Source organism: Hesperophylax consimilis, chromosome 6, assembly GCF_061612785.1.
Source record: "Hesperophylax consimilis isolate HC1 chromosome 6, BYU_Hcon_1.0, whole genome shotgun sequence".
Taxonomy (NCBI): domain Eukaryota; kingdom Metazoa; phylum Arthropoda; class Insecta; order Trichoptera; family Limnephilidae; genus Hesperophylax; species Hesperophylax consimilis.
The window spans coordinates 40743687-40770288 of record NC_142841.1 but is presented as its reverse complement, the minus strand read 5'-3'; the positions used below and the strand labels follow the sequence as shown (position 1 = coordinate 40770288).

At 34.5% G+C, this 26602-nt stretch overlaps 1 protein-coding gene across 1 annotated transcript in view; it reads right to left on the bottom strand.

Moving 5' to 3' along the window:
• LOC149423377 (uncharacterized) overlaps window positions 1–26602 on the bottom strand; it is a 35571-nt gene that overhangs the window by 5970 nt on the left and 2999 nt on the right. The window contains exons 2-5 of the mRNA XM_089632734.1: window positions 5117–5174; window positions 4220–4341; window positions 1883–1987; window positions 1196–1289 (exon numbers count right to left, since the gene is read on the bottom strand). Of these exons, the coding sequence (XP_089488860.1) occupies window positions 1196–1289; window positions 1883–1987; window positions 4220–4341; window positions 5117–5174 (379 nt within the window). The remainder of the gene's footprint in view (window positions 1–1195; window positions 1290–1882; window positions 1988–4219; window positions 4342–5116; window positions 5175–26602) is intronic.

The following is a 26602-nucleotide window of genomic DNA, read 5'->3' as shown; positions in this document are numbered from 1 at the left end:
CATATTAAATGACATATTTAAAAAAATAAAACTACAGTATAATGCCACAAGATTATTATTTTCATATTATATTTTTTTATGTCGTGATAAAGAAATCAAAAGAAATTTTACTAAGATGCTTGTAGGTAGCGAAAACAGGTTTGAGCCGTAGAACACAGTATCTACCTTAAAATGGGGTAACTTTGATCAATTTTTTAACTAAATTACTTATTAAAATTTTTTGTTTCGGATTTTTTTTTGTAATTTGTATTGCAATTGTAACTGTTGAAATATATTTAAAAAAATGCAATATATTGTGCAGTCAAAAAACACATAAATAACAATTCCCACTTATTGGCATATTACAATGATAGGCCGACCCCTTAAAAAATGTTTAAAAAAATGCCGATCAGGAAATTCAAGTAGGTAACTACCTATCTACTTTTGTAAGGAAATCATTTTCAGAGGCTTTTACATAATATACCTACCGACAGCAATACACACATTCCCAGGTGTTTATTGCTTGAGTCATTGAATTGTGCGACCTAATAACCCTATTAATCCCATTCTAAACTAGACAAACAAGAAGTGCAACCACAAATATATTTGCTGACACTAAAAGTTACATTTTATAATCACACGATTACATACAGATAAATATATGATCTAAAATCAAAAGAAACAAAAATAAAACAGAAAACAAATAGAGTAAATAAAAAAAAAAACAAACAAACATTCACAATCTATTGCTAACTTGATTTTAAAATAAATGTTTTATTTATAAACGTGGAAAGACAGTAATGACAATAGTAGTGCAATTGTGTTTGAAGTTTGAGGTACAAAGCCGTGCTGCACTTCATCCTCCTACAAAGTTTCGTTTACTAATAAGCCGGCCCTGTATAGGCATAATTGGACCATTCCGCTCTGGGCGCCGACTTGCCAAGGCGCTAATAAAACCTAACTAATAAAGTTTGGCTCAGTACCGGCTCTGTGTCATCCACTCACTTATGTCCTGTTGATAAACACTGCAAGGCTATCCGTGGTTCAAGAAAGACTCGGAAGCGCAACACGAAGTACCTAGCTTTATAGAAAAAAGTTTTTATACCCAATAAACTAAAATTAAATCTATTGCAATATTTTGGAAGAGTATTTTTGTCGACCCAATCTAAGGCTACAAAGAATTTTGATTGAGTTCTCTAAATGTTAACATACTGACAAAGTTCTACTCGTATCCCCTGAAAATTAACTCGTTCATTTATAACAAAACGCCAATCGTCGTCCTTATTCATTGCAGATTTTGGATAAACCACCTGAAACGAAAAATAAAAGTGCTTTAATCACAACCTTAGGGCCAGTTATTTCACAAAATTTGAACAATTAATCAAATTACAAAGCTGATTTTGAAGCTCTGTGAAAGTACTTTTTCCATTAAAGTTCCATTAAAACAGAATCGCCCTTAAGGTGGTTTTCTACACGAAAACGGCGCCATGGAAATGGTTAAAACATTATTATTATTAACTAAAAAAATAATTAAACTTGAGTAGAACTTGAAAATCAACTTTGAAAATTGAGGAATTGTTAAAATTCTGCGAAACAAAAACCACTAAAAATATAGCTATTATAGATACAAGAACTAAGAATCCAAGAAATTATCCGAAGTAAGGTCAATAGGCCTAGGATTGAATGGCCTATTTAGGATTGAAAAAGCCGAGAAATCAGTTTTCTTTCAAATCGGAGTAGACCGCACTAAGAGAGATTTTCCGTTCAGTGCGTCTCGTCCAGAGTGTAGAGCAGACATTATACGAGTATGTGATTTCAGTCGTAATTACCAGTTTTAATTTTCTCCCCTGAAATGAATTGAAATATTTATTATGCATGTCAATTATAAGAATGTATTTTTAACCTTTTCTGTGGATCTGCACACTTCGAATTCAGTCTCCAAATTCGTTCTCATTCCAATTTCAACGTTTAATTCGTCTACTCCCAAAAGATCTTTGAATTGGTCAGCCTAGAAAGTTATATGGAAATAAAACGTTTTATTGTAAATTAGGAGCAAGAACCAGGGCCAGTCCGCTCCGGGCGCTAACTTGCCAAAGAGCCTAGGAGCCAAGGAGCCAAGCAGCCAAGGAGCCAAGGAGCCAAGCAGCCAAGGAGCCAAGGAGCCAAGAAACCAAGATTTATATTTATACTCTATAATACAATGCCAACTCAATATTCTAAGTGTGTGGCAACGTTTAGTTTATAATACCTTATTAGTAGGGGTACGTAAATTTCGTTTTTACGAAATAGATGCGATAAAAGCGAAATCTGCATTTTATTTGCGATAAAAGCGAAATTTGAAAATTAAATACTTTCGCACCTTTTTACGTTACGTGCTTTCAAATGTTGATCAGACGCGCTAACAATTATTACATCTGTTCAAAACAGACAGAGACGGCTATTTTATGAACCGAAAATTCTATCGATCACAGCATGATGTTGAAGACATGCTCAAAAGAGCTTGGATAAATTGTTGGTACACATGGGGCCGAATCCAACAAATGAGTGCTACAAGCACATTGACAGATTATTTTGTCCATCGGAAGCAGAAAATTTGCCCTCTTCTTCTGTCAATTCAAATTCCATAGTGGAAAGCTTGGCAAAAATTCCGTTTTTCAAAAGTGTACCACAAGACGAACTAATTGACGGGTACTCACATTTTCACAGACAATTACTTCGATTGGTCGGCCAAGAAGCTCCTGTGGATGTAATGCAAGTTTTAGTGTTGATAATTGCCCTGTCAATAGTGTTGATGCCGACAGGTACTTTAGTATCTACAACATTGTCGTAACTGATCGCAGGCAAACAATGTAGAAATTACAGCAATGCTAGCCTTTAATTGAGTTTTTAACACCGTATTTCTTTTTTGCGAAATAAATGCGAAATTTTCTATTTTGGGTTTTTTTAAATGCGAAATCACGATTTTTTATTTGCGAAATTTACGTACCCCTACTTATTAGTGATTACATATAAGTTAAAAAATAAAATGTTACCAGATTATTTGTTAAACAGTGTTTGTATTAATAGTAAAGTCTAATAAATTTAAGAATTTAAATTTGAGGTTACCGGTTTTTTTCGACTAAGATTAATTTCCAGAACTGTAAGTTTGGAAATCACGTACAACATTAAACACATCGCCCATTCGTAACTAGAATATATCAAGTAAGTCAAAATATCTATTTCTCAAGTTTAATTTGTAGAACTTAAAAATTGAATAATAATATTGTTGAAGAAAAACGTAACATCAAAATATCTATGTCAAACTGAGACAATTGACTTTACCTACGCAGGGCTACAACGATTTTACTCTTTTACGATTTTACTATTTTACGATTTTACTCTTCCCCATCTCCTTACCTTTATTATTAATTTATTAATTAATTGTCTTATTCCTAAGACAAATTTATTTTCCACACAAAACATTTTTTTTATGTGATACCGCAAGAATACCAATTGCACTCAACAATCTCGAGCCAGTGAGACTATGGCATCCCCAATTGGGGTATGCTGTGAGACTGAAGGTAGTGGGAGGGTAAGGAGATGGGGAAGAGAAAGGTGGGGAAGTACCCGTCTATTCAAATCTGGTCACCAAACACAACCAAAGCCATTCAAGCAACGTTTGGTGGTCTTACACCAGGGCGATACTGAGAGTATCTTCTATTCTGGAACGTGCCACAAATATACGATTTATTATTTTTAATTAGTAATTTTTGAAATAACACAAATTAATGCAATAAAATTTACTTGCGCATGCCGGGATTCGAACCCGCGACCTCCAGCTTGCTAGTCGAGAACCTTACCCCTCGACCACGGAGGCCGTTTAAATATTTGTATTATAAAGGTTTTAAATTGTTCAATGAACTCATTTAAATGTTAAGGAAGCTTAAAGTCTTTCGTGGGTTATGTCTTAATGTTGTGAAGTCCAAATAGTAGGTAACAGATTATCATTATAATACATACGTAGTTTTAGAATAGATATAGATACACTAGATATAAAATGTTAAATTAAATATTCCGGCACAACTTTTCTTTAACTTTTCAAGATAAAGAAAAGTTAAAGAAAAAAAAAGATAACAATAATAAATTTAAACGAATAATAATAAAATATAGTTTTAAAAAAAATGAATCAGTTTTTGTAATACAATATCTCCCGGTTTATAATTAAAGGGAATAGGTACGTATAGTAAAAAAATAAACTCACAGAATTTTTGAGAATTTTATCAATGTATTCGGCTGGATACAGGTCAGTAGTTTCACATAACGTTTTTTCATCTCCACAGGGCGACTTCGTAAGGGCAGCGGGAATATTTCCAGGTTCTGCAGCTAAAGAAAACGGATCAAAAGTTAAATGTATGCTAATCCCTGGTAAGGGCATGGATTTTTTTTTACATTTCCGTCTCCCGACCAGTCGGCGTTGATTTTAGATAAATTATTCGAAAATAATTTCTTCGAAATCAATTGTTCGAAGAAATTTTAATTTTAATCATATTTTTCGAATAGAAGTTCTTCGAAATACACATTTTTTGAAATCGCAATTCTTAGAAGAGCAATTTTTCGAATTTTCGTCGAATTCCGCTGCATACAATTTAAATATCTAAGTAAAAAAATCGAAGAATTGAGATGTTCGAAGAATTGCATAATCGAAGAATCAGCAGGTTTCAAGAATTGTTTTCGAAGAAAACGTTAGAAACCGTCGAAGTTTTGTCAAATGTTAAAATTGGGTCAATTTTTTTGATTTCCACTACAATATTTGATGTTATGTTTGTTTAACTGGGCTTTTACATTAATTATAAGAACAGAAAATATCTACTGAGTTATCGAAAATTATTCACAAAGTTTTTAAACCATGAAATAGCGTTAAACTGATAAACTAAATATGAAACAATATTCGTAAAACATTTAACAGTATTATAAAATAAAATAGAAACTAGAAAAATACTAGATATAAGACAAATCACTAAAACTACGTTACCAACGCTACTATAATTTTTAGGATTCAACAAAGTGCTGGTATAGATTACTATCAATTCTATGAATGGAGTCAGTAAATATATCAATAGTACCCCCAAACTTGTTCATTTGCCTCTCTTATATTTACCTCTCTTATTTATGTTTGCCAATGGTTCGGGATGAGAGCTGACCACCATGGAAAAGGCCTGTAATCATGAAAATAACCTAAAATTTAAGAATTTAAATTTGAGGTTACCGGTTTTTTTCGACTAAGATTAATTTCCAGAACTATAAGATTGGAAATCACGTACAACATTAAACATATCGCCCATTCGTAACTAGAATATATTAAGTAAGTCAAAATATCTATTTCTCAAGTTTAATTTGTAGAACTTATAAATTGAATAATAATATTGTTGAAGGAAAACGTAACATCAAAATATCTATGTCAAACTGAGACAATTGACTTTATAATTATGCATCTTCACTGCGAGTATTATTTTTTTACAGTTTTAAAGTGTGATTTTTAATGCTTTAAAATGTTCAGAGCTCCAAATTAGAGCACCAACTAAAATCTAACACTAAATAATAGGACACTATTTGCATCCAATCCTAGGGAACACTTCCTTTGCAAATTGAGTATTGGATACATGAAACAAACTTCAACATGTCATCGATTTTACTAAAATAAACCAATTTAAATGTCGATTAGATTCTTATTAATAACTGAATTTAAACTGAAGGCGAAGCTTAAAGCCAAATCACTATTTTGATTCATCTTTATAACGAATTGGTGTACTTTATGAATACCAACAAATATGCTTTAGATAAATTGAAGATTTTCCTATGGCTTCGCTTGAGTAGAGTACAAATAAAAAAATAGATTATTACTCAATAAAAAATATAAATGTAAACTATTAAAAATAATATTTTTTCAATAGAAATGTATAAAAGCATAAAGGAAACAACTTAAAAAAATATAGTATTATAGCTCATATTATCTGTGACAGTTTCACTTGATTAACTTTTTTGCTTTTTTATAAAATTATTTACAAAATAAATAAAAACCAGTTTTTTGCTTGAAATCGAACGTTTCTAGACTCAGTTTGTCAAGCGATTTCAATGCCTATTGCCTACAATATAAGGTATACCAAAAATGTGCACATTTTTGGCTTGTAGCTTTCTCTTAAATCAGATATTAGCGCATCAGCAGAATTCTGCTTGCCCAATAAATAAAATAATTATTTAAAAAAATAATTAATGTGTGAAAGCTAAAGCAAATAAGTGCGGAAAAGAGTTTATTTTAGTAATTCGATAATAGTTAGTGGTTAATTTTAGATTTGGTATTTTTTGTGGATGTTCTTTCAAAGATACACTATCACTGAGGTGGCTAAACAATCTTCACATTGGCGGGTCTTCACGGGGAACAACGGGGACGATCCGCACTTCCGAATCCAGGTGAAAGAAAAACAATAGTCGATTTTTTATCTTCGCCAAAATGAATGAATCCTGCATGAAAGCGAATAATATTTGCACTAAAATTTTTGAAATAAAGAGGATTTTATTATGTAGCAGCCGGCGGGCGGGCGGCTGTTTGGTCATTAGAATAGACATTATTAACAAAGACTTAGTTTGAATCTCACGTCACTAATCGCAAATCAAAAGCGTCGTGTTTTTGCCGGGGAATGGAACGCCGAATGGCGCATGAGTCTGCCAAAATGCAATGTTGCTAGTTAAAGAACTAGCATTTTTTATGAGTAATATTTGGAAATAGAAATTGTGCTGTCTTTATACAATGTGTGACCTTAACACCGTTTAACGGTTGTGAAGTGTTTTTTTGTGAGGAAGACTGTTAGGACGTGTTGTTTCGGAGAATTTAAGCAATTCATCAAATTTCAACGTTCATTTTCAAGTTCTGTGAAACATTTTTTCAAGTTCTGTTTTTATTTCAGTTTTGTCTAGCCTATAGTGATATTTAAAAACAGAACTTCAATAGAACGGTTCCATGATAAATCAACACATCGACAATTCAACACACTTTTAAAAAGTCATTAGAAACGATGAAAAAAATATTTAAACCTAACCTAACCTAACCTAACCTTATCTAAACTAACCTAACCTACTAAACCCAGTTAAAAAGTTTATGTTTCATCACTTTCCATGACTTTATATAACTTTTTAAAGATGTGATGAATTATCATTTTGATGATTTATCCGGTCACCCATACGGATTGTATTAGGGCATAGGTAATATGTATCTCATCTTAAAAAAATATCGTATATAAATAACTTATGACTCTACCATATAATCCAGCAAAAGCAAAGAAGAGTGTAAGATTTAGCTACAAATAATTTGTTTTTAATGTGATATTGTATAACAATTTTTTTTTAATGTAATCCATCCGTTTCAATTGTTTTGAATAATATTATTTCCGGCTTAAAAATAGACCCAGTTTGAAGGTACACTAGAATTCACAACATCAAAACTTTACTCCGATAGATGTCAGCTGGTCGCTTATTAACAAGTAAATAAGAATATGATTACCACAAATAGGTGTGCAACCATAGACATATGAATATTAGTAGACCTGCCCTAAGTGATTAAAAGCGTATTATCCCCATACCGGTTCCATTGGAGCCGGCTGGGCTCGCGTATGGCTTCCCGTGAATCTTGAGAATGTGACGTCATCATTCTTGTGCGAACTAGCGTCGAGCTATGGTCGAGGCATTTTATGAAAAAACACGGCAAAATGGTGGCTTGTGATATGAAAACTTGTAAAAATAGATGTGAAAAAGAGAATAAACCCAATTGTCGTATTACATTCCATAAGTAAGCATTATTTTACTTTATTTTAAGCTTATTCACACCGTATTATATGGATCAGTTTTAGAAACATATACTATCACATCACAATGTAGCGATTCTCAAGTGTGCTCATCGTTGTTTACTGGGGTAAGTAAATTATGAAACATTTGTAAAAGTGTCTTAACTAAATACTCTGAAACTAACTACGACTCTGAAAATGGAAGAAATTTACTTTGCCGAATTTGGACTTCGCAAATTAGTTCATAACGTGGCGAGTAATTTGCGCTCCCATGTAAAAATGTCTATTCATTCAAAAGCAGATTTTACTTTTAAGAACTAAATGGTGATATTATAAGGCAAGATGCCTATATCCTGTCAGATTGATTTATTGACGAATCACAGTCAGCTTTACCCCCTTCGTTCTTCAATAGTTGATTTTACCCCTCACCTTTAATTTCAAGTCTATATATTCTTATGTCTGTGTGTGCAACCTAATTAAAGCATTACGGTAGGAATCTAAGATGGATGTTTGGCCTTGTATTCTTGAACGGGTATATTTACTAATCGATCACCTTCGTCAACCTTTGTTTAGTTTAGTACCTGGAAATATCGTCATGATTGCCAGATAACTCTGACAAAACACAGAACATATAATTTCCTGGGGCTGAGGTGCATGCCTAATTACAATTACCAATAATCAGATACATATCCACCTATACTCGTTCGATATCTATATACAGTGTCTGGAAACACGTAGTACTTACAAGCGGAAATTTCTTGAGTTCTTGAGAAATTTTTTTAACGAATTTTTAAAGATTCCGAACTCGTCATGCACAACGGCCATACTTTCACAGTGGCGGTAACAGTTTGGTTAAACACTGAAAAGGGCCGAGAATCTGAGGATCGTTCTTATTTGAGATTTTATTGTTAACCGAATGTAAACTGAGGTTGATCCTTTTGGTGCCGCAAAAATTAGTAGGTAGGTACTATTTATAAGAAATTAACCTTTTTGAATGTTAGTGAATATGAAAAATGATGAAATCTGTAAAACATTTCAAATAAAGAATTATTAATGAATAAAATAAGTTTGGTACCTACTTTATCGCTTGTCTGATATGATGTTCCAATTTTTAAATTAAAGATTCATCAATTTTTAATAATTTTTGTTTTACCCATGCACTGACTATCAAAAATAGTATTTTTTGTTGTTAAATGTTTGCAAAGTTAATTTTACAATAATGAATAGGTAATAATAATCGAAAATTTGTATGTAGTAAAAAATACGTACCAATGCCGATAAAAATACAGCAAATATGTTAGTCATTTTGACTTGTCACGAGTCACTAAGAAACAATTTTTTTAATTCAATGTTAAAGGATATCATTTACATCCTTCCTACGAGAAAAACCAACCTCTACTAAGGAAATAGTTAAGCAATCCATGAGAACAACCTTTCAAGGTATATCATAGGTAACACGTATATTTATATTATTGCGTATTATACACAGAACAAAGAAGAACGGTAGAAATGCGATGTGGGCGTGTTTCGTTATTTAAAAGTCTGGCCAATCAGGCCTTAAATTTCCAATACAAAACTGTGTTTCATAATAATAATAAAATTCAAATGCGATGATATTTTGCTTCGTATAAGAAGCAAAACAAGCCCAACAGAATTCAGGTCTAAACGAAAAACTTATCTTTTTGGGCTCTCATATACCTTTGAATTAAATATACCTGCTTGAGAGTAGCACTCTTGTAGTACTATTTTTTTAAGTTGCCTATAATATGTTTATCCAAATCACACTTTTCTTATTGTATTTAAATGATTCGAAGCCTTACTCCTCAATCTGTCTCATACCGGGGGAAGAATCACATTAAGGAAGATAAATTCTAATCAAATCCTTGTACTGTTGTACCGACCAACATAAAATTTGATGTTTCTCACCTTAACCAAAACCTCCTAGATCACAAGGCCGGATCCCAACTTGGATGGGAACCTCCAAAAATGTATTTTTATTTATCTTTTTTAAATAAACCAAAACATTTTAATAAATAAGAAAAAATGTAAAAATAATTTAAAACGAAATTTTTTGTAAAATCCCATACAAGTTAGGAGGCTGCTTTGAATGAGTGTCCCGGACTTGTGATCTAGGAGGGTTTGCATGAAAACGCTAATTAAAGAACATAAATATATATTATTAAATTAAATACCAGCATAAAAAACGGCATTTCTAATTAAATGTATTCCAATTATGTCCTCGGCATGAGAACTGTATCTAAATTTCTCTAATAAACAATAAACAGTGAATCTGAAGTGATCTCCCAGGAATTAATCCTTTATGTGTAATATATGATCTGCCTGTACAGAATATAAACAAATAATAATATATGTACATTCTAACGCAGCATCGCGTTCATTGGTCAAATGCAATGTATATATTTGGTTTTGTATTGATAATAGTTTGTCTAGTCGTTAATAATAGTTCGTGATAAGATGGATGATTGTAGAAATTTATTATATATTTGTACAGCGCCCATGAGGTGATTTTTCACAAAATTAAGAGAGACCGAGCGCCTGCTAAATGGGCCAGAACCAAAAGTATTAAGTCAGTTGCGACAATAGTTTGCATTCAAATTTACATAGATGTTGATTCTAGTATGTTCAGTGGTTTGATCAATTTTAACAGAACTAATAAAAAAAATGTATGCTTCGTGCATAAAGCCACGTTCACAACTCATTCTAGTGTAGATTAGTTATATATTAATACACTATAGTGTGAACAACAATAAGTAATACAAAACAAAAAATACTTTGATAATAAAAATAATAATTTATTCCAGAAGGTATGCAGGGGTGCTTAAGATAAATACAATACATTTCCTACTTCAGAGTAATAAAATAAACAAATATTAAGCAAAAAACCGATATATCATATTGAAAAAAAACAAGACGTAACAAAATATTTTTTTTATAAATCACTGATTTTAAAATGTCTGTTGAAACAAAACAATTTTTTTTTTAGTTTGACTGAGGAAAACTGCTACCAACCTCGCCAAATGCCAATTGGGTAGAACCGACAATTATTTCGTATATTAACTTATTAAAGAAAAAAGCGTATATATTCGCGTGTGTGTACGTGAATGCCACCAAAAGTTGATTTGCATTGTCATCGACAAAGAGTCTATCTGCCGAGTTTCAGTTCGATTGGACGTCGGAAAGTGGGTTAATTGCCGTTTCAAGATTTGCATTCATTCATTACCGTAAATAAAGTTTAATTCAAATAGATTTACTTAAAAACAGATAAGGAGTAAAAAATATGAAATGTTAATTTCGCATTTGGTCGTTCATGGAGGATATTTGACCGTCTCCAGTCTGCTGTCGGGCCACCAGGGGGGGACTCCAACCAAGCAACCATGGCAGGGATGATGGTATTCTTTGATTGACGTAGGCGACATAAGCTTCCTGAAAAAGTGTCCTGTAAGTGTGCAACTGTCCCTCCAGGAAAATTTTCGGGATGCTGCAGTATCTCGGTAGGCGGAATAGTTAGCGATTAGTATCTAACTTTACATTAACGTTATGATTTTTACTATTTTATGTAATGTAAGGAAAATGTTGGGGCGCCAAATGTAACGGTGAAAAGTAATGTAGGTACATTCCAATGTTTACAAAAACGGTAGAGCGGAGATCTCATCTCAAGATTGTGGGATTAATTTCCTGTCAAGTAAGTTGGGTGATCATAAATAATAAGAGCGAATTCTTAATGGAAAATATATTGAAACCATCAAAAGTTACAACAAAGGAGTACAGATAATAACTATATAACCATAGGAATAAAAATAGGCACATACCAGATGGACTCCTGAATCAAACTAAACTAACTTTACGTGGTCGAGAAACGAAGGACTAACAACGGATGGCGAACGAAAACTTGTTTTCGGTAGCGGGGAACGGACCCGGGACGAAGGCCAGGACATCCTTCTCTTAGTGGAAGCGGGAGGACGCAACTCCTTCAATGGACGTCTGCAGGGACATCAGGTCTGCAGCACGTGGTAGTCAGCCAGACTCTTCTTACGGAGCCAGGACAGCAATCCGTTCTCTTAGTGGAAGCGGGAGGACGCAACTCCTTCAATGGACGCCTGCAGGGACATCAGGTCTGCAGCACGTGGTAGTCAACCAGACTCTTCTACGGAGCCAGGACAGCAATCCGTTCTCTCGCGACACGGGGATACTCCGCCAAGAACTACTAGCCACAGCTAGGACCAAACCATTCGCGGTTTCAAGTCCGAAACACGAGTACTACGACATGACCACCGGCCAACTTTCAATAAAAGCGGGATTCCATAATCACCACTGAAAATAATAACTAACACGAACTGTACGTGAAAGGAAAAACACCCCGCGCCCTTTTTAAAAGAAAATAATAACTTCTATTCACATGATTAACTCAGATTAAAACCCCTTAAAAGGCGAGTGACTGGATCCACCGACCCACTGGCCAAGAAGGCCGGGGAGGAAGTGACCATAAACAAAACTGTACTTCCTTCCTTCAAAATATTGCCAAAGTTCGAAAAAAAACACCATAGACAAAATAACCCCAATTAAGCAAGAACTTCACTTGTCACAAAATGTTTATGTGACAATTCCCCCCTTCCCACGAAATGTTTGCCCTCAAACATGAACAACTAAGACCACTAACAAACTTAACTATGAGTCCATCAGGTATCTAGAAAAATGAAAACATAAACAATAATTAGTAGTTAAAATAACAACTTAGAATTAAGTTTCTTAAAAACTAAATTTCTTAAAAAATAAATTTCTTAATAATAAAGAAAGAAAACATGATCACTTTTCCTTGCACAGGAAATCAAGGCCAATTTGGCTTCACTTTAGGGTGGTTAAACAGCCCTCACTTGCACTGAATTTACGCTATAATTAAATAGCAAAATGAGAAACCTATCTAACTAAGTCCATCCGGTTTAACAGTCTTATGACAAAAATCTTATGACAACATTCTTATGACAAAACTTAAAATTAAACAATCATAGATAATGAAAATATCTTTTTAGATATACATTTTTACAACTCAGAACAATGAAGTTCAACGTTGGCACAATTAGTACACAAGAAAATACTTTTCTGTGATAAAAGTAATATAGAATCAGTTTACAAACTGTCTATTAGACGTGACCAGAGTAGGGGTTTGTATTGGATTATTTATCCGTCATTATTTATCGTTCGTTATTGAACCAGGATTTACAATTTCGAAGAAAAAACCTATATGTAACAGAGTCGTCAAAGAAGAATAATATTCAAAATTATCCATTTTGCGAAAATCAAATCAGGTCAGGATTTATAAAACAATAAATACCTGCCAATCAAGGTGGACAGAATAGGATTTACATAACACAATACCTATCTATTTATCAATCAGTTCATGACAAAAGTCAATTGGTGCTAAAAAGCAAAACAGAAACTAGTAAGTTAAGCTCATATCTTAGGATATACAAAAATCCATATAACAACCTGCAGCAAACACTCAACAGAGTGACATTGATTGTAAAAGAAAAGAGACCAAGGCAATACCCAAGCTGGCATTCCTTAAAAAACACTCCAAGTGTAGACAAACCGTCAGCATTTCTTGTACAAACAAAACAAAATTGTGTGATCAACTATGGCTTTCAGTGAGTTGACACTATTCGAGGGGTGATCAAACCAAAATTTAATGAATGACACTAGTAATACTTAATTTATAGTCTAATACTGGTATAAACAGTAAGACACTAATGTTTATCACATTTAGAATTAAAAAAAACTATACAGATACACATTTTCCTGTATTAGAGGCAAAGTGATAATTCCAAAAGAATTAATTACTAGTTAAGCACGCCAAAGCAGTACTTACTTTGTTAGAGACAAAACAACTTTCTTATGAACTAAGACTTATTTAAAGAACTTTTAGGAAAGCTATACCATACTTAAAGTTTATGAAATACAAACTATCAATAATAGACTTAACAGAACTTTTGTGCATCAGAAAGTAGCTCAAGTTTCTGAAACACAAAATTCCAAGATATACATTCTCAAGTTCCCTGGAGGTTCAATGGGCCAATAAAAGGGCCTCCAGTGGACTAAAGAAAGAAGGGCATAAACTTAAAAATAAAAGCATTACAACATAATCCGTTATACAGACGGAACCAAGTAGTAAATCAATGTGTGTGCACGTAAGTAACTAAGTGTATTATAACCAATATAATAAAATATTTGAAAATACCAAAATCCCGAAACTAGTGTATGTTATTATTAACAAGAAAAGCATAGTAACGAAGGAAAGAAAGACTTAACTAACAAAATTTGGGCGCCAGTGACCACAAGGATCACGTTCCAGTTTACCGAGGGTAAATAAACGGTTTATCGTCAATAAAATAGATTTTAGTGTCCGTACTGAGCACAAGAAATGAAGGTACCAAACTCCAAATCATGAGAACAGAACAGTCACAAAAGAATTATAATATATATTGCAATAATGTGAAGGCTTTGGTAGGCCTACACACTAAAACATTAGCCTCCTTAAAAAAAAACAAAACTAATCTACCTGAAGAAAAAACAAATTCTTAATTTTAATATTAACAAGTGGTCTAATAACTTGTCCACAATGAGATAGCGACACACATGCGTCCATGTTGTGTGTTGTTAACTTATATTTATTACTAGTAACTGCTGACGACCCTTTATCACCCCTGTACACAGAATGCAAAAGATCGTTGGCTAGTTTTTTTTGAAATATACTTAACAATATATAAAACGTACTGTTGACATTTGAAAAAAATCAACAAATAAATATTTGTAGCTAATGTCAGCTGTTAACAAAATAAAATTCGAGTCTCGTTACTATTTTTGTATATGAAATGGTAATATCATTTAAAAGATTTTTTAATAAAGGTATTTCATTATAAAATAACAATATTGAACATTATTTGCATGTTTATGTTTCATCATGATAGATGACAAATGTCAATGTACACATTTTGACAGATAGTATTTTTAAAATGTAAACAAGGTATTTGTTTTGATAGTATTTGTGATAATAATAAGGTAGGTAATTTATTTTTGACAAAGTCGTAATTTAAATGTGTACTGGATTCATAAAAAAACTTGAATATTACTGTGCAAATATATTTAAAAAGTTTATATCGTACGTATGTTTGTACCTTGTATGCATTGTAATTACAAATAAATTGAATTTTAATATCACAGTTGTTTGTATTGATATGAAAAATATACCTCCGTATTGAATATAAAAACACAATGTTTTTAACAAATGCATGGTAATTTTTTTTTTAATATGATTTAGGTATTATTATTTACCATTCATACAAATACAATCGCCTTTGATCGCAATGTTTGTAAACAATGTAGTAATTACTAGCACCTAATGTCAGATGACATTAACAACAACAACTTAATTAATAATGACAGATGTACGTAGTACATAATATTATGTTTGACACTACATTGATATTATTTTCAATAATTATGATTTATTTACGAATGACTTGTAACAAAGTATTTCGAAAGTATCAAAAGGAGATTTAAATTGTGTTTACGTTGGAATTTGTTTTTTCCTAGGAACGTAAACAAAACTAGATATTATGATAATACAGAATACAGTGGTGCCTCACACAACGAACGCCTCGCACAGCGAATGCTGCACACAACGAACTTCCTTTTCGTTCATTTCACGATTCATACAACGAACTTCGCTTCACACAACGAAGTCGCCCGATCTTCTACGATCACTGCCGATTAATTGCATCCTCCCGCGCAGGCAGTCGTTAGACTCGTTAGTCACTGCGTAGTACGCTTAACTTACGCACGTATCGCAGCAATCGTTCTTCATTACGAATTAAATCGCACACGTATCACGGCAGTCGTCCTTTTAAGATAAACTCAACATTTTTTTTATATGATGGGTTCTAAAAAAAGCAGGAAGGTGATTTCTCTTGAAATGAAACAGGAAATAATTAGAAGGAGTGAATGTGAGATGCTTGTGCCTTCGTGGATTCAGGAAGAAGCAGTAGTTGATGACACAGAAGTGGTGAAGGACATCATCACAGTGGCCCAAAGGTTGGAATTAGAGGTAGAGGAAGAGGATGTAGAGGAGCTTATTGAGGAACACAAAGAAGAGCTGACAACTGAAGAGCTCCAAACACTTCTGGCCCAACAACAGGACAATGCTCAAAGGGAAGCGTCATCTGATAACGAGGAGCAACAATCAAACAATCAACCAATTCCAACTGCTGACATCAAGAACATCCTGGTCAAATGGAAAGCAGTTCAGGAGTTTACCAATGCCCACTATCCGGATTCCGCTGAAGCAAACAGGATCAACGACCTGTACTCCGATACTCTTGTCCGTTATTTCCGGCAGATGTTGAAGAAAAGAGAGAAACAAACGACTTTGGACAGGTTTTTCACTACACCATCGGCGGAAAATGGATGAAGATGTGCAAGATTCGATTATTTCTTAAAATTAAAAAATGTGTGTTTTTTTCATTATGTTTTTAGATGTATCTAAATAAAAATAATAACAAAAAATTTATCTTTTTTTTATGTCATCTTACCATATTTTATGCTACAGAACGATTTTTTTTTTTTAAGATGTATTGTTATGGGAAAACGCGTTTCACATAACGAACTTTTCGCATAACGAACTTGCTCCTGGAACGAATTAAGTTGTGAGGCACCACTGTATACCGAACTATATTTTGTAGCAAATAATAATGAAAAGTTTCTACTAATTATTATTCAATTCCTTTTTGTAAAATATAAATATATTATTTGTATTGCGTATAAACAAAGATGTTTAATCAAGTTGTTATTAATCAGTATGACATGTAAGAAACAAGGATTGACGTTTAACCTTGACAATTTTGACAACTAATCTTGTTCATAGATCAACAAAAAAAAAATCATAGACAATCGATATTATAATTTAAAGAAAATAATTACTTATTTACTCAAACTTTCGAAAACTTCAACAGTAATAAATTGTCTATGCTCAAACAATGAAAAATTCTTTGCAATACAATGACATTTGAAAATGCAAACAACATAATTATTATAGGTTATGTATGAGAATACATGAACATAACATTGAATAACATTAATATTAAAGGTTATAATGTTAGAAATTAGATATTTTCGAGCAAGAAAAACAATAGTAGACAATAGAATATGTAAATGTAAGTATATAAATGTAAAGTACACACACATCGATTTAATTTTAATATTATCAACTAGTATTAATGAAAATCCAACCTGACATGACAGAAAAAAGGATACGGCACCGAAAATGAAATATTTTAAACGTTGTGCGCCAAATGTAACGGTGAAAAGTAATGTAGGTACATTCCAATGTTTACGAAAACGGTAGAGCGGAGATCTCATCTCAAGATTGTGGGATTAATTTCCTGTCAAGTAAGTTGGGTGATCATAAATAATAAGAGCGAATTCTTAATGGAAAATATATTGAAACCATCAAAAGTTACAACAAAGGAGTACAGATAATAACTATATAACCATAGGAATAAAAATAGGCACATACCAGATGGACTCCTGAATCAAACTAAACTAACTTTACGTGGTCGAGAAACGAAGGACTAACAACGGATGGCGAACGAAAACTTGTTTTCGGTAGCGGGGAACGGACCCGGGACGAAGGCCAGGACATCCTTCTCTTAGTGGAAGCGGGAGGACGCAACTCCTTCAATGGACGTCTGCAGGGACATCAGGTCTGCAGCACGTGGTAGTCAGCCAGACTCTTCTTACGGAGCCAGGACAGCAATCCGTTCTCTTAGTGGAAGCGGGAGGACGCAACTCCTTCAATGGACGCCTGCAGGGACATCAGGTCTGCAGCACGTGGTAGTCAACCAGACTCTTCTACGGAGCCAGGACAGCAATCCGTTCTCTCGCGACACGGGGATACTCCGCCAAGAACTACTAGCCACAGCTAGGACCAAACCATTCGCGGTTTCAAGTCCGAAACACGAGTACTACGACATGACCACCGGCCAACTTTCAATAAAAGCGGGATTCCATAATCACCACTGAAAATAATAACCAACACGAACTGTACGTGAAAGGAAAAACACCCCGCGCCCTTTTTAAAAGAAAATAATAACTTCTATTCACATGATTAACTCAGATTAAAACCCCTTAAAAGGCGAGTGACTGGATCCACCGACCCACTGGCCAAGAAGGCCGGGGAGGAAGTGACCATAAACAAAACTGTACTTCCTTCCTTCAAAATATTGCCAAAGTTCGAAAAAAAACACCATAGACAAAATAACCCCAATTAAGCAAGAACTTCACTTGTCACAAAATATTTATGTGACATTTATTTATTTCAAATTATTTAAAAATAATATTATCTCATTTGTAATTTCATCTATCTGTAGATGAGTTTATTCCGGTTTCGGTTCAAGATGGTGGCCTTGTTGGATACTACCTTTTTATCCCGCCAGATTTCGCATGATTACAATAATAAATATTATGGTACCCACCAGTCTGAAGAAAGTTTGGAAAAATAATTGTCAAATAGATGGTGACATTTCTTTTAAAAAATTGTATATTACTTATTTGAAATAAAAAAATTAACTTATAATATTCATGGTTGATAATTAAGTTGGTAGGTACTTCAGTGCCTTAAAAATAACGTAGATTTTAATTTTTATTATAACGTTTCAACTATAAGAAGAAAAAAAGTTATGTTATTTTAAACATGTGGAAAAGAAAAATAGATTTGGGTGCAGCAGGGATTCGAATTAGAATCCACAGCCCGCCAAGTGGACTATTTTTACATATTTTATACTTTTATGCAGGTATGCTTAGATGATAATAATACAGAACATTATTTAAATTAAGTCAAGTTAAATCACAAATTGCAAGAGACATAAAAAGGACCAAAGTGTTAATTAGCATAATTTAACTAGCCCAAAAATTAAAAAAAAACCTGTTTTTATAAACAGTGTAGACAAAAATGTCTACTTCAGCACACTCTGTCTTATTATTACGTAGCTCATTATCCAAAATATTCCTTGGTGGGAGAGATAGCATCTCTGTTTCTATCCGATTTTGGTTTCAATTATCCTATTAACTTTATTTTTTTATTTTTTATATATTCAATAATATTGTTATTGGGTTTATAAAAACAGTTTATTTTTAAACAAGTTCTGCTGTGTAATTATTGTTACGCGTGACAGCTGTTTCGCCCTCTGAAGGCATTATCAAACTGTCATTATCACAGTTTGATAATGCCTTCAGAGGGCGAAACAGCTGTCACGCGTAATAATAATTACACAGCAGAACTTGTTTAAAAATAAACTGTTTTTATAAACCCAATAACAATATTATTGAATATATAAAAAATGAAATGGAGTTCTACAAATTAAACTTTAAAAAATACAGTGTGTGGCAAGCCTACGCACGACGGAAGTGAAACTTTTAGTATTCTTCTCTCTCTCTTTTCATTTCATTCTATTTATATTTATTTTTCACATATTTATAAGTAGCATGTGATAAAAAAAATAAAAGTTATAAAAATATGGGATTCGAACCCGGGTCCTGCATAACGAGTATCGAACGCTCTGCCTCTAGACCGCGGTTATTACGTATTCGACCAAAATATCATATAGTCAAAATATGTAAAAGTTTAGTCTTTTATCACTTTTAAAAAAAGCATTTTATCACTTAAAAAAAATTATTATTAAAAAAATCACAAAAAGAAAAGAAAATAGTTTAGGCGGGGATCGAACCTCGGTTCTTCACGACGAGGGTCGCGGGCTCTGCCTCTAGACCGAGTTAACTTTCTTGGTTTTCCTTTATTTTATTTTAATTAAATAAAATGATGAGACGGTGAAGTAACAATATTTATTTATAAAACACACAATTACAAGCGAGTTAAACGTAATTTCAAATGGAGAATCTAACAACAATATTGACAAGTAGTCTTGTTAACTGAAGGTTGAAGATTGACGCCCTGTGAGGTGTTGCAGTCCTATTTATCGGTGCTCTCGTTGATAGGGCATTGTGCGGGCGGTCACGCGCTCCCACGTCCGGGTCCATCGTCGATGATGATAATGTTATTTGGTGGATCACCAAGTGTAGACACCGCTAGATAAGATGTATAGCCGGATGCTGGGTGTGCTCGGTGTTATCTTCGGGTCGGGAGCGTTCTTGATTAGGTAACACACCCCCCCTTAAATTCAAACTCCTCTTCTTCTGGAAGTAGAGTTTGAAGATTTTCCATATGAGTAATGTAACTACGGCGATAATGCAGCCACTGGTTAATGATATATGTAGACTCCTTTCAATTGGGTTTGTGATAGGGATAGTTAGTTCGTGTCCTTTCGTGTTTGAAAGATCTTGAATTTGGATCTGTGGAAGTTTCGACACTTATAGTTTTTCCTTGGAGTAGGTAACCGCAATATCTTCCTGGTTTACCGTTTGTCCTATAGCTAGGGTTTTTCCTTGTATGTTACAATCTGGGCTGCTGATTAATACAGATTTGAAGATAGTAGTCTCTCGTTGGTGTTCATGGCAGTTTATATAAATAGTTGATGGGATGTTCCTGAAGGCGTACGTCATGTTTTGTGCAATGAGGCGGGTGTGCTCATTGGGACAGTAAATTTTTCTTAGTGTGCAGTTTTTTTCGTCTTGCGAATCCGCTAATCCTTTGGTGCAGTCGTCTAATGTTATAATCTGTTTGTTGCATATACTCGTAGTGTCGGTCATCTCCTGACATCTGTCGGCTAAAAATACATCTTTTCCATTCTTCAAAATTCGTCTTGGGAGGGATGCGGGTATAAGGCAATTATTATCGGAAGATTTGGAAATAATGGGTAAAATATCATAATAACTATAGAATAACTCTTCTACCAGAGTTAACGTTATAACGAAGTGCAATTTTCTTTCTGATCGTACTAATCTTACTTGTAGCAAGTGCTGAAGCAAATTAAAATCTTCTGATGGCACCTGTCGCTTATTTACGTTTTTAATAGCGTCTAAAAAAAGCTCAGGTTTTAACATGCTATAATGGTACATATTATGTGAAGCAAATAACACGGCTTCTGTTAAGCGGTCCAACAGTTCCGTTATCGTTTCTGCCTGATATATGAAGTGTATCAGCAATAATTCATTCATATCTTCGTAATGGTCGCGGCTTATTTGTGACCATAAAACAATTTGGTTATCGGAAAGATTTTTAAGTTTCGTGTAATAGTCCTCCATTGTACGAGAGGTCAGAGATACCCTGTGGTTATTAATGTTAATTTTATCTTTCAATTCATTTAAATCGTTATCGTCTAGATTACCAGTAAGGTACTTAATGATAGACCCCAGACCGTTAATGAGTCCTCGCTTAGTTCGCTTACTTATCAGATTACGTAATAAACCGTTATTATTTTCTATTAGAAATTCTATTCTTTCTATACCTATGCTAGGTAAGCTAAAATCATGTTGTTTCAAAAGTTTCTTAAAATTAAATTCCAATTGTTCCATTTGAACTATTAATGGGTTTACATCTAATGTGTGGATGACGTTCCATTGACCCTCTGCCACTCTTGCGGTCCCGAGCGGTGAGATAATGAAGTGTTCATCGTCTGTTATTTGTCGAATCCGTAGGGATCGCGTCAGCGTGATTAGCCTGAAACAGTTTCACACTATCTTTATGAATTGTTCCGATTCCTTTATCTGAGGCATACTTCAAAACATTATGGGGTAGCAATGCGGTGACCAGATACGGCCCACGAAATTTATTGATATGTTTACCGCGGTCATGGGTTTGAATCAAAATTTTATCTCCAATATTTATCTGTTGTTGCTTACGATTCTTATTTACACGAGCTAAAGTTTTATTCTTTATGACATTTTGACTTTTGTAAATTATTTGATGTAAGGTTTTACATTCTCTAGCGTGTTGCGCGACGTAATCTTGGGTGATAACCCCGTCTTCGGCGAGGGTTCTGTTTCCCTGACAAAAATGGATTTCATTCGGCGTATGTTGAGTCACACTGTGAATAGTATTATTATACGCTATTATACCTAGAGCAATTTGAACCGTAGGGGTAGATTTATCTAACACTTGTCTGTTTATGCGTAATATTTCGATGAAAGTTGAGTGGAACCGTTCTATATCTCCTTTCGATTGAGCGTGGTCCACCGTGGTTAGGTGTACATTTATTTTATAAAGGGCTAGTAGTTCGCGAATTGTTACCGAATTTAATATGGTCTCATGGTCTAGGTGGATTTCCTTAGGTACTCCTACAATAGAGAATATGTTTATTAATATATCGCTTACAGCTATGCTGCTATTGTTATCAAGTGGTGCGCAGTGTGACCACTTAGAGAAACGATCTATGATGGTTAAATAACGTCTCCTATTAAAATGAAATGTGTCTATCTGCCAAATCTCCATTGGAGTATGTGGAGTGATGGTGGATTCTAATGGCGCCAATACCGGGTGCCTATTATATTTAGTTTGTTGACATACTATGCATGTCTTGAGGTATTTCACAATTTTGTGGCGCATTTGTGAAAAGTAATATTTCCTTTTTATTTTCGTCATTAGGGCTTCTAATCCAACGTGTCGTTGGTTTTCTACATGTGTCGAATATATTATTTCATCTTCTTCTTCTTTATTGGTAGGTTCAATTTTTATATCAGTGTAACGAATTAATTTTAAAGAGTTCTTATCAACATTTTTTCTATAACTTTCGCTTAACCGTTCGTACATTAAATCGTCTTCTATAATTATAGCATATTTATTTTTATCACAACATTGCTCTATAAAATGGATGAATACATTAGTTGCATCATCTGCGGGAATGTACCATACATGGTCAGTTCCGTTTTCTTTAACTTGTAGTTTTCGTGAGGCTGTTGCTGCGGTCTTGACAAATATCCTATTCATTCTAGGAGGAGGATGTTCGTGTCTAATTGGAATGCCGGATTCGTTATCGTCCGTATTGCTGTGCAAAGTGCTAACTACACTTCGGGAGCATGAGGCAACTTCTCCCATCATCGAGCTGGTGGTTGTTTCGTTCATATTAATCTCGACTCGCGAAAGCGCATCCGCTACATGATTAGTATTACCCTTTTTATGTTTTATAGAAAAATCGTATTCTTGGAGTTTCAATCTCCATCGCGTTAGTTTTGCGTTCGGTTCTCTTAGTTTTGTTAACCAGACTAGAGGCTGGTGGTCTGTTTCGATTTGAAAATGGCGGCCATAAACGTATGGTCGAAACTGCTGCAGGGACCATAGTATGCCTAGCAATTCCTTTTCCGTCGTGTTATACTTAGTTTCCGTTACGGAAAGCGTACGCGAGATATACGCAATTGGGTGCGAGTCTTGACTCAGTACGGCGCCGAGGGCTATATTGCTAGCGTCCGTCGTAATGGTAAATTCCTTGTCAAAATCGGGGTATCTTAATACAGGAGCGTTCATTAGCAGTTCTTTACATTGATGAAACGCTTTAACGAATCGTTCACAATTAGTATCAATTTTAACACCCTTTCGTGTGCATTCGGTTAGTGGTTTAGTAACCACGCTTAAGTTAGGGGCAAACTTGCGATAATATCCTATTAGACCTAAAAACGATTTTATTTCTTTAATATTCCTAGGCTTGGGGAATTTACGTATGGCATCTAGTTTTGCCGGGTCTGGTTGTAGACCAGTCTCATTTAGTATATGCCCTAAAAATTTCACTTCCTTTTGCATAAAATGACATTTGTTCATGTTAATTTTTAAATTTGCGGCTCTCAGAGCGTTAAAAATTATTTCCAAATTCTTAAGGTGATCGCACTCGTTTTTAGAATACACGATGACGTCATCTAAGTAAACAAGGCATATCTTCCCGATGTATTTGCGTAGGACGTCATTCATCATTCGTTGGAAGGAGGCTCCTGCGTTTTTCAATCCGAAGGGCATTCGAAGAAACTCCCAATGTTGATTAGGGACGCTGAAGGCAGTTTTTTCAATATCGCATTCTGCCATTCTTATTTGATGATATCCACTCGTTAAATCTAGCGTGGAAAAATATTTATTACCATTCAGTTGTGCAAAAATATCTTCTATGTTCGGGAGCGGAAATTTATCGCTACGAGTCTGTTCGTTAAGGCGTCGAAAATCTACAACCATACGCCATTTTTTAATGTCGGATTGGTCATTTTTTTTAGGTACGAGATGAACGGGACTCGCCCAAGGGGAGTTACTAGGCCTGATGATCCCATCTTTGAACATTTTTTGGAGTTGCGAGTCTATTTCATTACGCTGATAGTGCGGTAGGCGATAAGCCCTTTGGTATACCGGCGCTTCCGTTAATAGCGTTATCTTATGTTCCGCCACAGGGGCACAGTTCCCTGACAATTCTGTCGAAAATAAATCCTGATTATTGTTTAGAATATTATCTAAATCGTTCGCTTCTTCCGTATGAAAGAGCTTTACAATTTTATTTGGCGTACGCAGCACTTTATCTCTTAATACTAACGTGGCCCCCATTAAACTTAACATATCTATGCCTAGTAAAACATTATAATTATTTGAAAAATTAAAAACGTGAAAGCGCATTTCATTGTCGTTTTCACCAAAAACTTTCTTCCAAAACGGGGTAATGACGGTTCCTTTGTGGCAAGTCTTTTGATGCGCTGTTTGTACCGCAAAAGATTCATTTATGTATTTACAGTCAAAGAATAGTTTATTATATAATTCCTTAGTCATGAATGATTTCGTACTGCCCGTATCTATTAATATTTTAATTCCCAGGGGTGCTTTAATAAAAGGTAGACCACAAGTTAAATTGTGCAAATGGATTATGGAGTTGGAGGTTCTATTTCTCCCTCTTGAAAATCCTCAGGGTGTTCATTATGGAACAACTCCTGAGCCATGCGATCGTTTCCTAAATTGATGATGGGCCCTCTATCAGGGCGACGCTGAGGTGCAGTACGCATGCTAACATCCTCATTTCTATTGTAATTATTATTGCGCGGTAAAAATGTCGGTTGGCTATTACTATATCGGCGCGGCGCAAGATTATCACTTTTATTACCAAAGTAGGACTGACGCTGTGTGTAGGAATTATTTTGTTCGAGTGCAGTTTGTCCAACGTCTTTATTAAATTTACTATTATTTTGCCAAACGCGGTTTCCCCATGGCTCTCTATTATTCACGGCCGAACGTTGCCTTCCGGACGCGAAATGATGGTCTTTAAACGATTCCGTGTCGAAGTGACGTTGCGTCGATGTTTTCTTAGTAAGTTCACCGTATGCGTCTAAGGTTCGAATTTCGTGACACAACGTTTCATAATCTTTATTTAAATTTGCACACTTAATGTGCGTTGGCAACATATTCACTATAGTATTACGAGCTGTATCTTGATAAGCGGCAAATATTACTGGTGCGTTTGTTGCACCGACTGACTCGGTTAACTTTATTTTTATCGCGAACAGTATCTTGTTGACCTCATGTATAACAGTTGAGAAATCTCGGTTTCCTCTTTGTAAATTAATTAGTTCCGTCTGCCATAGCGAAATTGTTTTATTATTGCCACATTCTTTTTGTAAAATTTCAAATATCTTTTCTATTGTAAAATCGTGGTCGTGCATTAGAATTACTTCTAGGGCTTTACCTTTTAATTTAGAAATAATTTTTTCCACATTATTAGGTGTATTGCCATTTCTAGATAAAAAGCCTCTAGCTGCTTTGATGAAGAAATAAAGCTCATCTGGAGACCCGTGGTACTCGAAGATGGAATCTGTGCATGACGCGGATCTCTCGTTTGATAGTGCCATTTTTAATTTTAGATTAAAAAAAATATAAAAAAATATATGGAACTACTTAGTACTATAAATATAACTTGCTCTTGGATGAGAAAGAAAAAATACACTCTGTCTTTGTGGATAAAGAAGGGTAAGGATCTATCGGATTATGGGATAGACGAAAAATTTGAAAAAATGTACTCACATGTAAATTATCAGCGTTTTCTTCATAGTGTCTTCAATGAGGTTAACGATTTGTGGGTTCGAGACTTCTGCGACGGGTTGAAACGATATCAGCCAGAACTTCTTAGCCAGATCCAGGTATCTGGAACGCTTGGGATTGTTCTCGAAGCCCCACGTTGGGCGCCAGTTAACTTTCTTGGTTTTCCTTTATTTTATTTTAATTAAATAAAATGATGAGACGGTGAAGTAACAATATTTATTTATAAAACACACAATTACAAGCGAGTTAAACGTAATTTCAAATGGAGAATCTAACAACAATATTGACAAGTAGTCTTGTTAACTGAAGGTTGAAGATTGACACCCTGTGAGGTGTTGCAGTCCTATTTATCGGTGCTCTCGTTGATAGGGCATTGTGCGGGCGGTCACGCGCTCCCACGTCCGGGTCCATCGTCGATGATGATAATGTTATTTGGTGGATCACCAAGTGTAGACACCGCTAGATAAGATGTATAGCCGGATGCTGGGTGTGCTCGGTGTTATCTTCGGGTCGGGAGCGTTCTTGATTAGGTAACAACTGCGAAGCTGAGTTTAGAGAGTGACCTAAAAAAGGTATATAATATTGGCTAGGCTCCTATAGCGAAATGATCACGGTTTTTCATGACGGTCATGAGTTGGTTTTACTCCTGTCCTCGAAATTGCATAACGCGCGTAAAGAAGTTTCACTTCGAAAAAAAAATAGATTAAGCGGGGATCGAACCTCGGTTCTTCACGACGAGAGTCGCGCGCTCTGCCTCTAGACCGCGAAGCTGAGTTTGGAGAGCGACCTAAAA